This window comes from Acartia tonsa, chromosome 13 (genome assembly GCF_053477335.1).
Source record: "Acartia tonsa isolate MP-2025a chromosome 13, ASM5347733v1, whole genome shotgun sequence".
NCBI classification, from domain to species: Eukaryota; Metazoa; Arthropoda; class Copepoda; order Calanoida; family Acartiidae; genus Acartia; species Acartia tonsa.
Genome location: NC_137272.1, coordinates 22,243,062 through 22,258,058, shown reverse-complemented (window position 1 = coordinate 22,258,058; position 14,997 = coordinate 22,243,062). Strand labels below are relative to the sequence as shown.

Genomic DNA, 14,997 nt, shown 5'->3' with positions numbered 1-14,997 from the left:
GTCCAAGTTTTTAAGCCAACTTATGCTAGAACAGAATTTTCAATCTTTAAGACACCAGTGTAATTTACAGTCCAAGGTCTTCTCCCTATCTGCTTTTTTTGACAGCTAAATAATAAACTAAATTTTGTAAGAAATGTATATAAAACTGGTACCGAATGTATAAAAACTTTGGGTACCTTTTTAAAATCTTAATTGTTTGGCATTTACTTTTGGTGTGCAAACGTTTCAACCAATAATTTTAATCTACAGAAAGGATTATTTTGTTTTTCATTCATATAATTGTGTACCATTGTCTTTTCCCTTAAGTTCTCTGAAATAGTTGTTATAATTCCCCCATACAGTTCATGCTACTGGGTTAGAGGTAGTTGAGGAGAATCATAAACGTGTTCTTGAGGAGGCCATTGTTCTTCAGATAGCAGGTAGATAGGTAGTTAGATAGATAGATAGACGGATAGAAAATATTGTTAAGTTTACTACATTTGTATCATATGATTAGCAACTGTGTTAGGGAGAGTTATGGGTTGAATCTTGGGACAACAAAGAGTCTTAACTTCTGCTTGTCAGACATTAATACTTAGTGTATGGAAGGAGGGGAAGGGAGGGGTATATCATGGCCCAATACAGGCGCATCTAATTACCATACAAACTTAGTACTTGCATACAAAGGTCTTGCAATTAAAGGGCTGGTTTTCCCTAGGACATTCGAACCCCACAAAAAAAGAAAATGAAAAATTCTTAAATAGAATAGGATCTAGTGGATAGTGGCTTTTTTAGGTTAAATAATAATGGCTTACTCTATGTAACAAAGTCTCTGAGCTACCAGTTTTTTTTATACACTACATTTCTTTTTTACAAATCAAACGAATTTTAAGCTTTAAAAATACAGTGAAAGTTTTAAACAATGTTTTAACAAATATATCAATAAAAAGTAACAATGTTTAAAAGGCATCTATAGGTTATTTCTAAAACTAATATACTTACTAAAATTGATTTAAATTTTCCCGTCTCACACATAATGATAAAATCTACTTCTACCAAGCGAGTGTTCAAGCATAAGTTGGGAGAAGAAGTTTTATGAAAGGAGTAAGGCAGTAAAAAAGAGGAGAAATGCCTTAAGCAGGTTTTTAACAGGGTTATTTTAACTTGATATAGAAACAATACTTTTTACTTTCCAAGAGTTACATCCCCCCCCCCCGAATAAGGGAAGAAAACTAAATTTGATAGATACATTCATAAATAAATTAATAGATAGATAGATTTAATCTTATAAGTTAATCTCATATTATAGGTACAAACGAGGCTCTAAAAGACCAGATAACCCAAGAAGTTAGTGTTTTTGGACTAAACTTTTTAAATTCCGTATTATAGGTACAAACGAGGCTTTAAAAGATCAGTTAACCCAAGAAGTTAGTGTTTTTGGACTTCGTTGTGTTAAAGAGAAAATAGGACAGGGTAAGATTTTAATTGTTTAATATTAACTAGCGGCTACGCCACTAGAGGTCTCTCGGGGCACTTGAGGATGGGGGAGTCGAATTTGATAACCCAATTTCTTATTTTAGATTTTAAAACAAAAATAAAAAAAAATATTTTTGGGGGGTGTAAAATTTTTTTTTTTTTTGGGGGGGGGTGCCGGGTGCCCCCCCTGTCATTTTTAATTTTAGTTAAAAAATAAAAAAAAATTGGGGGGGGGTATTTTTTATTTTTGGGGGAGTTGGGGGTGTCCCACCCCCCTAGAAAATAGTTATAAACCTTCCCGGGACCTATGGGAAGCTGCCCTGTTAAGGAGAACCCGATTGGTTCAGCGGTTAGCGAGATCAATAGACAAACATCCTGTTACTTTAGTATAAGGATGTCTATGTATTTCTATCTGTCTGTTTGTCTGTCTGTTTTTCTTTACATATTAGCTAAATGTTAAATAGGTTCAAATGTCTTATAGACAACCATCCAAGGCACGGCTTTCGTCTAAAAGTCCTTACTTTGAATGGTAATTAGATGTGCCTGTATTGGGCCAAGACATTCCCTCCAAATATTGATTTTGGATAACTCTGATAAAGTGACAGAAAAAATGATTTTAACATCTTTGTTATGACTTGGTGTTGTCCTAAGAATCAACCCATAATCTTTCTTAACTTCTAAAGAGACTACTATAGTCAATACTAGCGGCTACGCCCCTAGAGGCCTATAGGGGCACGTGAAATGTTTTCTTTTCAATCGATGTTAAGATCAGCTGTTTACCAAAAATACCCTCCACTTAAATAGCAAAATAACATTCACAGGATCTATGAGATGCTACACTGTAAAGGAGAACCATATCAGTTCAGTGGTAAGCGAGATCCTTCAGTAAAAACAGACTGACAAAGATCCTTTTTTTTCATCATAATCTATCTATCTGTCTATCTATCTATCTATCTATCTATCTATCTATCTATCTATCTATCTATCTATCTATCTATCTATCTATCTATCTATCTATCTATCAATCTATCTATCTATCTATCTATCTATCTATCTATCTATCTATCTATCTATCTATCTATCTATCTATCTATCTATCTATCTATCTATCTATCTATCTATCTATCTATCTATCTATCTATCTATCTATCTATCTATCTATCTATCTATCTATCTATCTATCTATCTATCTATCTATCTATCTATCTATCTATCTATCTATCTATCTATCTATCTATCTATCTATCTATCTATCTATCTATCTATCTATCTATCTATCTATCTATCTATCTATCTATCTATCTATCTATCTATCTATCTATCTATCTATCTATCTATCTATCTATCTATCTATCTATCTATCTATCTATCTATCTATCTATCTATCTATCTATCTATCCATCTATCTATCTAGATCAGTTTAAAAAGATGGAGCCGCTGTATGTCTCAGATGATGAAGACTTTGTGCACACAATATTCCCAAAGTTTGGAGACTCTTCATGTAAGTATAGTTAGGTTGAAAGGTTCCTTTGGAATTACACCCATGCGGGATTGCTACCAAGAAACTAGTTAATGCAGAGATAGCGTGGGGATAACCTAAACCAGCTATGTTTGGCCTAACTTATCCTAACCAATCTAAAGGTTATTTCGTAAAATGGGTGGAATCCTGCATGGATGCAATTTCACGTTCATTAATAGTAAAGATTCTATACAATTCGTACGTTGGTTAGTCGCTTTTGTTGTACTTTATTTATGGTATTTATTTATAAATAGGTTTAATGTTATAGATTAAAAGGAATGGCCGACAAAATAATTTTACTGCAGATTTATGCTCCTTATGTCTGGACAAATATTCAAAAGGAAATTTCTCAAAAAGGCTAATTCCCCAAATTTACGCCAGTTTTTGAAAAAGTCAAAATCAAAATAGAACTTTGTATTAATATGTTAGATTTAAGAAATTTTCAAGGTCTTGTTGAATATAAAGGAACACATCCTAAACATTAAAAACCATAATTCTTCTGATTAATTTCAAAAGCATGCTGTAAATAAAATTATTTTCCTTTCAGGTTAGGTAGGAGAAAAGAATTTTATTACATTCGATTCTCTTATAGGCAGGAATCTTTTAAAAGAAAGGTTTAATTACTTTTTTGCCTAAAAAATGCCATTATTGAGAAAAGAAGATGAAATAATTGTTTTTATTTATGTAGCTGTAAATATTGATTTTTATTATGTCTGAGATTTAAAATCTAAATATTTTGTACATATTGAAATCTTTTTCTCTCAAAGTAGTTTAAATTTTTTTGCTTTTTAAACAATATAATTTGAAAACCTTGGATTTTTTTTACAAAAAAAAGGCATAAAAAAAGAAAACTCCATTTCTAATTATTCAAACCCCTGATTAAATTCCCTTTTGTGTGTGTCATCATCCTTGTACATCCATCCCAAAATTATCTTGGCTGCTACAGGACTGCGGCAGATAATAATAAAAGTGGACAGCTGCGGCTGCTGGATGAACGTAAGTAAGAAATTCAAAAGAAACAAATATGGGGTTGCATAATAGATAAGAATTGTTGATGATTTTTTAGGAATCTTAGGTTATAAGCTCTTTTAAGATTCCTAAATAAAGATTTACATCACTTTCCTCCCTCCAAACTTCCAAATAATGTAACTTAGGGCACCCTAACACTCCAAAAAAGAAATTATGTTAATATCACCAATAGCTTATGAGTTATGTTATACAATAAGTAGTGAAAATGTCCAATATACATTTTTCCGCACTTTCTCCCAAGAAGGAACAGATCTGATGTCATTCTTTCTTCATTCTTATCATGCCATTACATGATACTATATAGCATAATCAAGAAGAAAACCTAAAGTATTTTCCCCAAGTCTGAAAATCACCTTTAGCGACCAGTAGTATTATCTATTTTGATATTTCAGGTGGGGAGGAGGCAAAGGAAGAAAAAATGGAACCAGAGGACCAGGAGGAGCAAGATGAACCAATTGAGGAATAATTTTAACTTTTCATAATTTGATGGTGTTTTCCCTCAATGTTCCAAGGGAATACTGTACTCCCCTCCTCTTTCTCATACTTTTAAAATAAATTGAAAAAACGGTCCCCTAGCCTCGGACAAAGTAGCTCCGGACAAAGTAGCCTCAGACAAAGTAGCTCCGGACAAAGTAGCCTCAGACAAAGTAGCTTCCGAACAAAGTAGCTTCTAGGACAAACTAGCTTCCGGACAAAGTAGCCTCCTAAGGAAATTAGTCTTCACTGTTAATAAAGGTCATGGCCGCAGCGCTCGGCCCCCTGCCTATAACCTAACCTAAAAATTGTAAAAATATACCAAACACTTTTTTGGTATAATATACCAAACTCAATGAAATTCTAAACCACCTATTAACAGTTGAGGATATTTTCTTACATAATTGTCATGAGGCTAACATAGGTTAGGTTATAGGATTGGAGGCCGAGCGCCCGCGGCTAAGTATGCCAGGGGGCCGAGCGCTGCGGCCATGACCTTTTTTAACAGTCAGTGGAGACTACTTTCCTTAGCAGGATGCTTTTCTTAAGTAAATGTTCGGAAGCTACTTTGTCCGAAGCTACTATGTACAAAGCTACTTTGTCCAAGATCCACGAAAACTAGCATCCCAGTTATTTTCATTAAATTTCAAAAATAGTAGAGAGGGAGAGGGTAAGGGAAATCATAAGTAAAATTAAAAAGCCTACAAACTAAAGACTTATAGAGTATCTCTGCTACAAAATCTACTAAAATATCTTATTTATAAAAAGGCATGTCGTTAGATTATCGATAATTAGTTTAATATTAAATTAAGGATTTATTTTTAAAAGTAGTAAATATATTTTAAAATGAAAATGAAGAAAAAAATCTAATCCGGTGATTTTAATTTGAATAATCTTGTAAAATGTATTTTTGTAATAAAATAATTAGAATATGCTTTTTTATCTTTTAGAAACAGTATTTTGTATGTATTACTATAATTATATTGTATTGGGTATTAGTGTTATAAACAACAGATCTTTAGTATAGATGTATATATACAGACAACTACCTCCCTTCCTTTTTTCAAAGACCTCTTTCGTCTGCTTCTAAATTATTTTTTGCTACTTTGCTGTGTTAATATAAGCGACACCATTGGTTGATTTTCAATGACCAAATAGAAAGGTTGCACAAAGCGGTTGCGATTAGGAGATACAGTTATTTAACCCTTTCTACCTCTAGTGATTTTAATTTATAAACAGTCCAAAGCCCTTCCCCTTGGGTATTCTTTATTTTTTATTTTACAACAAATGTCGTCGTAACAGAAAAATTAATTTTCAGTTTTGTGTATTACTTTTGCTTCGGATTTCTAATCATTTGTTTCTAGTCTCTGTATGAATTTGATTGAAGATCTACACTATTGATACCCCGAGTACATTTTTTTATATAATTGACAGAGGTTAAGTCAACGTCAACGCGGCCACTAGTCGCATTCACAGCCTTTACAGCACTATAGTCACATCCGTCTCCTTATCTCTAGGCATCGGCTTCAGCCTGAAGGCAAACTACTGCAACCTGTAACAAACCAAGCAAAAATATTTGGAAAAAATAAAAATAACATTTATGAGAACAACTTTATTTAAAAATTTACATTATCTTTTTATACAGTAATATTGATAATTCAACATCTATTAATATAATAATAATTTTATCATACATTTATACATATTTTTTTAATTAATCACATAATTACATATATAATAGAAGAAATTATAATAAAGGCAGAAAAATATATCTTACAAAATAAAGAATATCACATAAATGCCTTTAAAAATGTTTTAATTTGAAATTAATGTTAGCTAAAATTTACTTTTTTTTTATTGTAAATTTTGAAGAAAGGCATTTTTGAACTATTTACACTTGGCACGTTTTATAATGCATTTTTGTGACTTTTACCATATTTTAGTGATGAAAAAAAAACATTCACAAAAATAATTGATTTTGAACATTACATATTTTTTACAGAAAGATATGAAAGTTACATTTATGATATTAATTTTAATTTTAGTGTTATAGGAAAATATAATTAATTCAAAATTAAGATATTATGTATTTACATTAGATCACAGTAAGCCATACATTTTTTAATGGTCGTTTTAAGTAGTTTTTACACAATTTTTTCAAAAAATTACTTTAAATTTGAGTTTTAGTATTATTAGTTTTGAATAAGAAAAAGGTACGGCTAAGGTTTAGTTTTAAGCTCCAAACAGGCGCACTAATTAATTTATATTTATTTTAATACTTTTTTTTTCAAATTCAGTATCAAGTCTGCAAAACTGTTAGAAATAATGTGATTTTTCCCCATTTCTTGATGTTCAAAAGGCATTTGACTCTATATTATTAGTAAGCTCACATCATTTTTATGAACAAAAATGGCACTAAATTATTTTGCGGATTTTCTCTAAAAGTTTCGAACATTTTTTTTTTGAAGATTTTCACAAATTTACTTGTCGGCTCTATTTTGTTCATGAGTTAGCTGTCTGAGGGGGATGGATGCCTCCACCCAGAAGTTTTGTCTGTCCATCATTTGTTGCCAGATTGATATCTCGCGGCCCTGTGCGTCCATCCAACTGGCCGTCTGACCGCCAGCACGACCTAAAACAAGCCAAAAGATTATATTTGATGCATGAATTAAGAATAAAGAAAAAGGATGTCTTTCTATCTATGTGTTTGTCTGTACCGAAGGATCACTCTAACTGATTTGGTTTTCCTTTACAATGTTTCTTCTCTTAGGTCCTAGAAAGGATTATACCTATTTTAGGGAAGGGTACCAATCGCCTCCAGAGAAAAGCCTTCCCCTTAGAATTTATTTTTTATTTTTTCTTTTTAAAACTAAAATAGAAACTGGGGGAAGGGAGTTTCCCCTCCTCTTAACTCAAATTCCCCTAGAGGCCCCTACCGCTAGAAGTTACAAATAAAGAATTATTACCTGTACCCAAGTTCAGCCTAACCCCGCCCATCTCCTCGTGGTGGCCCATCCGGTCGGTTTCCCATAGGGTCAGCTCGAGGGCACGCGTCTCCAGGTCTCCCACGTCCTCCCAGGCGAGGGTGGTCTCCCAGCGCGGAGCGGTGGTCCGTCGGCACACGCTAGTCTTCTGCTTGGCGCGAGCGGAACGGTCAGGTAACAGGTAACTGAAATAGAAAATAAATTTGCTAATTTTTTTCCACCAAATTATTTTGAAATATTGTCATTTGGGATAAGACTATGGCCGATAAATAGATCTACATTCCCAAATGATGATAAACAAAGTTAATCCTTCTTCAGATTGAAATTATTGTTTTTCGACTAACCAATCAGAAAAAAAATGCGTGGCCGCTGAGCTCAGTATTACGCGTAATGCATTTCTTGTGCAAAAATAAAGTAAATAAATTAATTTCAGCTGAGAGAAGAGAAACTGAATTTTATTACGTGAAAGGAAATACAGGGTTGGAGGTGACAATGTCTGTTGGATTAAGACATAATTTAGCTGTTTTTAATTTAGGACATAGTAACCATGGAGAAAGTGTTGATTTTATGCCTTTCAAAAGCCAATAAAAATCTTTTAAAGTACATAAATTCAACAGTCAAAATAATAACAGCATGCAACAAAATGTACAAAAATTTGATTGGCTATTTATCTATCACAGACAAATCCCTTCTTCCCTGATTTGAGTGTGAGTAAAAATCAGAGATATAAAAGGATAAGACAATTACAGATAAATTTATGTACATCCCTAATGATGCCACACAAAATTATCCCTTCTGTATACTAGTCGTTGAAAATTAAACTTTAAGTCCCTAAAGTTATTGAGCCAACGAATAAGAAAACGTTATAAAACTTTGGGGACTTGTGTAATAAACAGCCCAATGTTCCCTCTCTCCTTGGTGAGTAAAGAGAAATATATGAAGATTATTTTCAGTACCTTGGGGATTTCTTTCCACAAAAAAAACAAGAACGGTATTGATCATAAATAAAAGTAACATGATATTATAGCGAAGTCAATTAAATGCGGTTATTTTCCAAAAACTAAAAAAACTATTTCGCCGCTAGTTGGGGTTAGTTATGTGTTTTACGATTTCTCTTGGGGGGGTGGTGGTACCCTCCCCCAAAATATATATAAACCTGTAAAGGAGAATCATATCTGCTCGACGTATAGAAAGATCCTTCTAACAAAAAAGTAAAAAGAACTGCTGCGATTTTAAGACAGAGCCTGCTTTAAAACTTTTAATATTGTTTTCAGCTTGTAATTGCTGCGCTACTTACCAAAAAAACTTTAAATTACTTATTGCCACAAAACTAAATGTGTAAAAAAAATATTAACACGTTAAAAAAGTTTTAAACTTAATTTTGTGTGTTGAAAGTTAAACAAACTTTTGTACCACTAGAACTACAGGAAACATTTGTGGAAATAAAGTTTTGAGGAAAACTAAGTCATCTACATGTATTATAAAGCATGGATCAAACAAACCTAAGTTGGAAGTGCATTCTTTCCTACTGTGTTAGTATCACATCCAAAATACATGGTAACAAATTAGAAGGGATCTTAGGGATAAGACAATGGACGATAAATAGATGTACATTCCCAATGATGAAAAGCTATTTAAACTCTCTGTAGCTTCAAATAATTGGTTAGAACCAACCTATCAAGATTAAATAAAAGTCTCCAAAGTATTAAGCCAGCGTACGAGAGATTTTTATCTACTTTGGGTACCAGTATAATTTAAAGTCCAATGCATAGACGACGACGTCCAAGGGGGAGAAAAGGTAGTTGGATGTTTACCCCACTAAAATTCTATAAATAGCTTGGACGTCCTTGGTCCAATGTTCCCTTCCTCCCGGCAATAAAACCTCGACTTACCATTTACAGAATGTATCAGGAAGAGTGTTGTGTTTGTTAAAAGGAATATTCTTGGCCTCCTTCACAATAAGGACCAGGGTGCCTCGCTTCTTCTTGTCCTACAAATGAAAACTACGTGGTATAAAGTGTTAATTATTTTCGTTTCTAATCTAGAGACTATTTTAAAAAAACTTAGGCTGTTGAATTTTAAAGGGCTTTTTTATATAGGCATAGCATTATAGACAGTTTTCTGCGGCTAATAAAATGACAATTACAGGATTTATTTCTGCTTTGTTGGCCCAGAGATTACGAAGGCCTGGTCCAACAAAACAGAGATTACTATCTTATTATGATACAATACGTTATATGATTTTTAGAAGCAGTCAAAAATACGCGCATGAAAAACAGGTAAGAATTATGAAGAAGGTGTATTTTAACGTCTTTAATATGACACAAATTAATAATTAAAATCTCGAATACATACGTTTACTACCTTTCTCTCGGCGGGGACATACTTGAGGGCGAGTATGATGTCCCCCCGCCCAGTTTGGCCGTTCTCATCCTCGGGGGTTTCACTCTGAAAAAAAGTAAGTATTATGGAGGGGTGCACTAAGATAAGTTGTCATGAAAACTGATGTCTTTTGAAATGAAAACAAAAATTGCTGGAACACAAACAAACAAACATTTAAGAAACTAGTGTTTTGGAGGTCCCTACATGAAAGCATAAAACATTTTTTTTTGGTGGAAGAAGTACAAACATCATAAAGTCATAAAAAGCAGAAGGGAAGGGAGGTGGTACTAAAAATAGCATTTGGTAGAAAATCTTTTGGAAGAGAAATAAAAATAGAGAAGTTGCCAGGGAAGGATGAGACAGTGGCACTGAAAATTTATCTACGACCATTTTTTCCCTAGATATATACTAGAAAAAAGAGAATTGTTGCTAGGATTAATCTATAATCCATTGTTATACCCCTTGTCACTGAGTGTATTGGGATTAAGGTTAAATCAACAGGTATACATTCCCTTCCGTATATCATCCACGTATCTAAAATTTATGTCCATCCGCAATGAGGATAATAGTTATTTCTCGCATCGTATTATAAACAGCTTTCCGTGGATATAGAATGCACCTCGGGGCTAAAAAAACTGGCTTTAATCTTATGATTGTACATTTTTATGTTCGTAGAAAGCTGGATATAATACGATGCTATACATAGTATTTTTTGTATGGATGATAACCGGTTCTTATCCACCGGATTCGAATGAATATGAGAAACAAAGTTACCCCATTCTGTAGATTAAAATCATTTCTTGAAAAGATTGGTCAGTAATAGTTTGAAACTAACATATCAAAATTTAATAAAGGTATCCAAAGTTTTTGATAGCGTGGTTATAAAACTTTGGGAATTAGTGTGATTTTCAGATCAATGTTTCCTCCCTCCTTGATATAATCACGTTTGAATAGTAATTCATACTCGCAAAAAAGACACAAATACATAAAGGGGGAAAGAGACAAATCACCCTGTTGTAATAAAAATTGCGGTTCTGATAATTCTAAAATACACGTGCGAAAGTGAATGCATACCTAAATCAACAGAGCCCGATTCATTTGTCTTTTTTGAAAGATTGGGTTATACAATAGGGGTAAAGGGAAATAGAAATAAAAATGTAATCAAATATGGTTCTCTATTAAAGTTCAACTCCTTATAGGTCAAGAAAGATTTAAAACTAGTCTTCCAAGAGAAATTAACCCTATAAAAAATGACCAAGCCACTAACTTCATCAATTATGAGAAAGATCTATATCAAGTATATCTTATCATTCATTGACATATCACAGTATGCAAGGTTAGATAAATATTAATTTTCTTCACTTTCTTCATTAACAATGGATAGGACAATTTATAATAATCATTCCAATTCTTGTCAATACATTTCTTATTTTTGTAGCTTGTAAAAATGGGGTCAAAATAAGTTGTTCGTGTTTCTCTTTCATTTTTAAGTAAATTCTTACTTAAAGTTACAGGATATCTGTGAATGTGCTCTTATTTACGGTTATGTCCCAAATGTTTCATGTCTTTTTTTCTAAATTCTGAAGTTGCCTCTAGAGGCCACTAAGGGCGTAACAGCTGGATTTAGATAACTTACCCTATCTTGGAGAGTGAACCATTTGGAGGTAGGATCCTCCATAGATTGACCGGCCAGTGGCAGTAAAACCTGGAGAATACAAAAATTATTAATATTATACACTTGCTCGCCTGAATGAACAATATATTTATGTCCTATTATTAAGGCTTAAACGTCAAAGCGTCCATTTTTTAAATCAGTTAAATCAGTAGATTATTGATTGATTTTGACGGACGGGGTATCCTAATAGGGCTGCTAACTGATATGTCATTATTCAGCTGGGCTACTCAGTATTAAATATTACCTTACCTAACCTGTCCTAAAGGATACGAAAAACTAATCTTATTATTTTCAATTTTCTAAAGATAAGATGGGAGGTTCAGTGCTCGACAAGCCACTTTGAGTGAAAGTTCCAAATCATCTTACCTCTCCTAGGAAGTCATTTCGTCCAAACATGTCGGAATGCCAAACAGATACCCACATTGTCCGTCTACCAATCTCAGAAGAGGGTAATCCAAACTAAAAAAGTTTACAAATTAGCGTTACAGTCCTTATAATATAGACAGACAGAGTAATAGATAGGTTGGTACAAAAATACAATTTTTTTAAATTAAGGTAGATCAAAATAAAATTAAATTTCTAAAACGTTACAGTCGAATGACATCAAATGGACAGACAAATTAAATTTGTGTTTTAATCTAAAATCAGAATGAACCGAAATAAAATGGTAACTATACTAGCGTTTCGGTCGGCAGGCAAAAATTAAACAGACAGGAAAGACGCAGTCGTTTCATAGTTATATCCTTTAAAAACATAACCAAAACAACATCTTTATTAATATTTTTTAAGGATTGTAAAAAGTCAAGTATAATTCTTATTTTTCGCTTCATTAAAATTATTTCAAAAATGTCAATTAAATTTATTTCAAAACAAATTATAGAACTATTGATTATTTTTTAAACAAAAATCGGCTGCGCCTCTTAAATGAAAAATGTAATACTAAGATAATAAAAGAAATAGATTAAAACTTGCCCGAAACCAAAATAAACTTTCATGACTAAAAATAAATAAGAAACAATAGAATAGTTTTTATCAAAACGATAAAAAAAAACCATCGTATCAAACGCTTTGTTTAAGTCTAAAATACACAAAATTACCTTTAATATTTCATCAAATACTGGGTTGAGAGTGTGTTTCTTGACTTTTGTTTTCCTCTTGGCTGCCTTGGATCTATCAGGCAACAGGTAAACCTTCACGTAACTGAAATATTTAGAAATTATTTAAATTTACACAACAGAATACATTTCATATCATGGATAAAAATATTACCACTTTAAATATTTAAAAAGTAAAAAAAAATATTTTTTTTTTTTTGCGGGGGGAGGCAGTCAACCAGCCTTCAATTTTAATTGGGTAGGGGGTTATTTAGTTATAGGCTTCCCAGGACCTATGAGAAGCTATGAGTGAGGAGACCCATATCCGCTCAGCGGTTACAGAGATCCTTTGGGACAGACAGACAAAGATCCTGTCACTTTTTTACTATTGAAACTATTAATACACAGTATGACTAAAAGTCTCAGAAAATAAAGAGGCAAAATTGATTTCCTTCAGTTGATCCATACCACCAAATATATTCAATGTTATATAAGATTATGTAAAACCAATATAAATATGAAAGGACAAAAGGGTAAAATAAATAACCAATATATATCAACCATCTTTTTTTTTGACACTATATAACTAAAGTATTTTTAAACACGCAAAATTTGTTATATAAAGCTTTATTATTACATTACCGCAATAACTTTAAGATACTGTATTTAATATCTTTTCATATTAAGCCTTCCATTGTAACTTTGCACCTAGCATCTCTGGTGGAAGGCTAGGCGAGGTCATTAAGATAGCCTAAACCCGCCCCCATTTGTAAAGTCTTTTTTTGAAAGTAAAACCTATTCGGACTAACATTATCAGAGATCTTAATCTTCAGACAAAGAAATCTTAAATTTATATTCACAAGCTATCAAATGTAGAATTTTTCACATTATGTAAACATTAAATCCATACAAAACTCCATTCATGTTAAATTGTCAATAATAGTTCCAATAAATTAAAATATCAAAATAGAACCTTGAGTCCACTCAAATACAAGGATGACAACATCCATAAGTTGTTGCGAATTTAAAATAAATTTCAAAAAGCAGGCGTATTATAAATATGTTTTTCCCTATTAATGGATAGACGGACAAAGTGAGTTAAAAAGTAGATTCTCATTGATTAGATGAGTCTGAGCTGGATCTTTAAATCATTTTAGTGGTGAGCCAGATCAGGGTGAGCCGAATTTCAGCCAATCACAGCGCGGCATTTCATAAAATGCTGTGCTCTCATTAGTGGAAAGTTGGCTCACCCCGATCTGGCTCACCACTAAAATGATTTAAAGATCCAGCTCAGGTGTCTATTTCTAATGGACATAAGGACAGATAAAGAAGGTTACTGAATAGATTCTCCTTGAATAAAGGTAAAAATTTGTCTTTTATCTTAAAAAGCAGCCGAAAAAAAAGAAAGTTTTCCCTAAATAATCTTACAGACGGACAAGGTTAGTTGCATAATAGGTTAGATCCACGACTAAAAATAGAAGACTGAATGCTGGAATGAAGTACACACAAAAAATGTCTAATACCCACTCGAGGTGACGTCTGTGTAAACATTTAATAAAATGCAGGCTATTGGAAAAATAGAGTTTCTTAGAGCTTGTTTATTTAACCTTTATTTACCACAAATCCCGCTCCCCTTAGGGATCTAAAGGGATAAGACAATGGACAATAAAATATAAAATATCCCCTGTGAAAATAAAAGGTTGAAAAGTTTGGATACTATTAGTTTGTAACAAACCAAGGAAAATATTATAAAAGTACTCAAAGTTTTGGTGGTCATGAACTTTAGGTACCAGTGTTATTTACAATGCAATTATCCCTTCCTTCCGTCTTCATAATTATTTCTCTTCATTTCAATAAAAGAATGGTCGTGTGACGTCCAAACAGACGCCTAACATTTAGTTATAAAGTAGCTACGCTACTTTTAAGAAAGAAAAAAATCACTTACGGATCAGATCTATTTCTCTTGGTGTCAACGGGCGCGAGGTCTTTGCACTGCTTGATGTTGATGTCGACAGTCTTGGTGTTGGTGTTGTACAGATACCCCAACTCAATCTCGCCCCGTACGTTCACAGTTCCATACCTGATATGTTCAATAGTTGTTAGTTTCGGTCAGGCTTCTTTAGGGATAAGACAATGGACTACTACCAAACAATTAAGCCTTTATAAAAGAATCCATAGTTTTTGAACCAACGAATATGATAACGTGGTTATAAAACTTTGGGCACCAGAGTAATATTCGTCCAATGTCTTCTCCCTCCCTGGTTAGTACCCAATCATTGCAAAGGTATGTATTCACTTCCGCGCATGTATTACGTTATCAGATAATCAGAACAACACTAACATGACATATTAGTTATTGTGTCTTTATGCGAATATAAAACACTA

At 32.8% G+C, this 14,997-nt stretch overlaps 2 protein-coding genes across 4 annotated transcripts in view; one reads left to right on the top strand and one right to left on the bottom strand.

The window, feature by feature from the left end:
* The first annotated feature begins 22 nt into the window (after positions 1–22).
* LOC145335203 (uncharacterized) lies at positions 23–4,922 on the top strand. Its single transcript, XM_080180936.1, has 5 exons — positions 23–59; positions 342–419; positions 1,369–1,452; positions 2,870–2,956; positions 4,396–4,922. Exons 1-5 carry the CDS (start codon positions 23–25, stop codon positions 4,467–4,469), a joined length of 360 nt encoding a protein of 119 aa, XP_080037062.1. The 3' UTR covers positions 4,470–4,922.
* Positions 4,923–6,074: 1,152 nt separating this feature from the next.
* Positions 6,075–14,997, bottom strand: part of LOC145304022 (uncharacterized) — a 528,912-nt gene continuing 519,989 nt past the window's right edge. For 2 of the 3 annotated variants that reach the window (XM_080145773.1, XM_080145775.1), the window contains 8 exons: positions 14,558–14,692; positions 12,616–12,718; positions 11,885–11,977; positions 11,480–11,548; positions 9,817–9,909; positions 9,354–9,451; positions 7,444–7,646; positions 6,075–7,109 (listed from right to left, as the gene is read on the bottom strand). In XM_080145773.1, the coding sequence (XP_080001899.1) occupies positions 6,958–7,109; positions 7,444–7,646; positions 9,354–9,451; positions 9,817–9,909; positions 11,480–11,548; positions 11,885–11,977; positions 12,616–12,718; positions 14,558–14,692 (946 nt within the window). In that variant the 3' untranslated portion in view covers positions 6,075–6,957. The remainder of the gene's footprint in view (positions 7,110–7,443; positions 7,647–9,353; positions 9,452–9,816; positions 9,910–11,479; positions 11,549–11,884; positions 11,978–12,615; positions 12,719–14,557; positions 14,693–14,997) is intronic. The other variant, XM_080145774.1, reaches the window with a different exon arrangement.

Coding starts and splice junctions, on each gene's coding strand:
- LOC145335203 (XM_080180936.1), top strand. CDS start 23: ATGCTAGAACAGAATTTTCAATCTTTAAGACACCAGT. Junction 60..341: donor TCAATCTTTAAGACACCAGT/GTAATTTACAGT, acceptor TCCCCCATACAG/TTCATGCTACTGGGTTAGAG. Junction 2,957..4,395: donor AAAGTTTGGAGACTCTTCAT/GTAAGTATAGTT, acceptor TTGATATTTCAG/GTGGGGAGGAGGCAAAGGAA.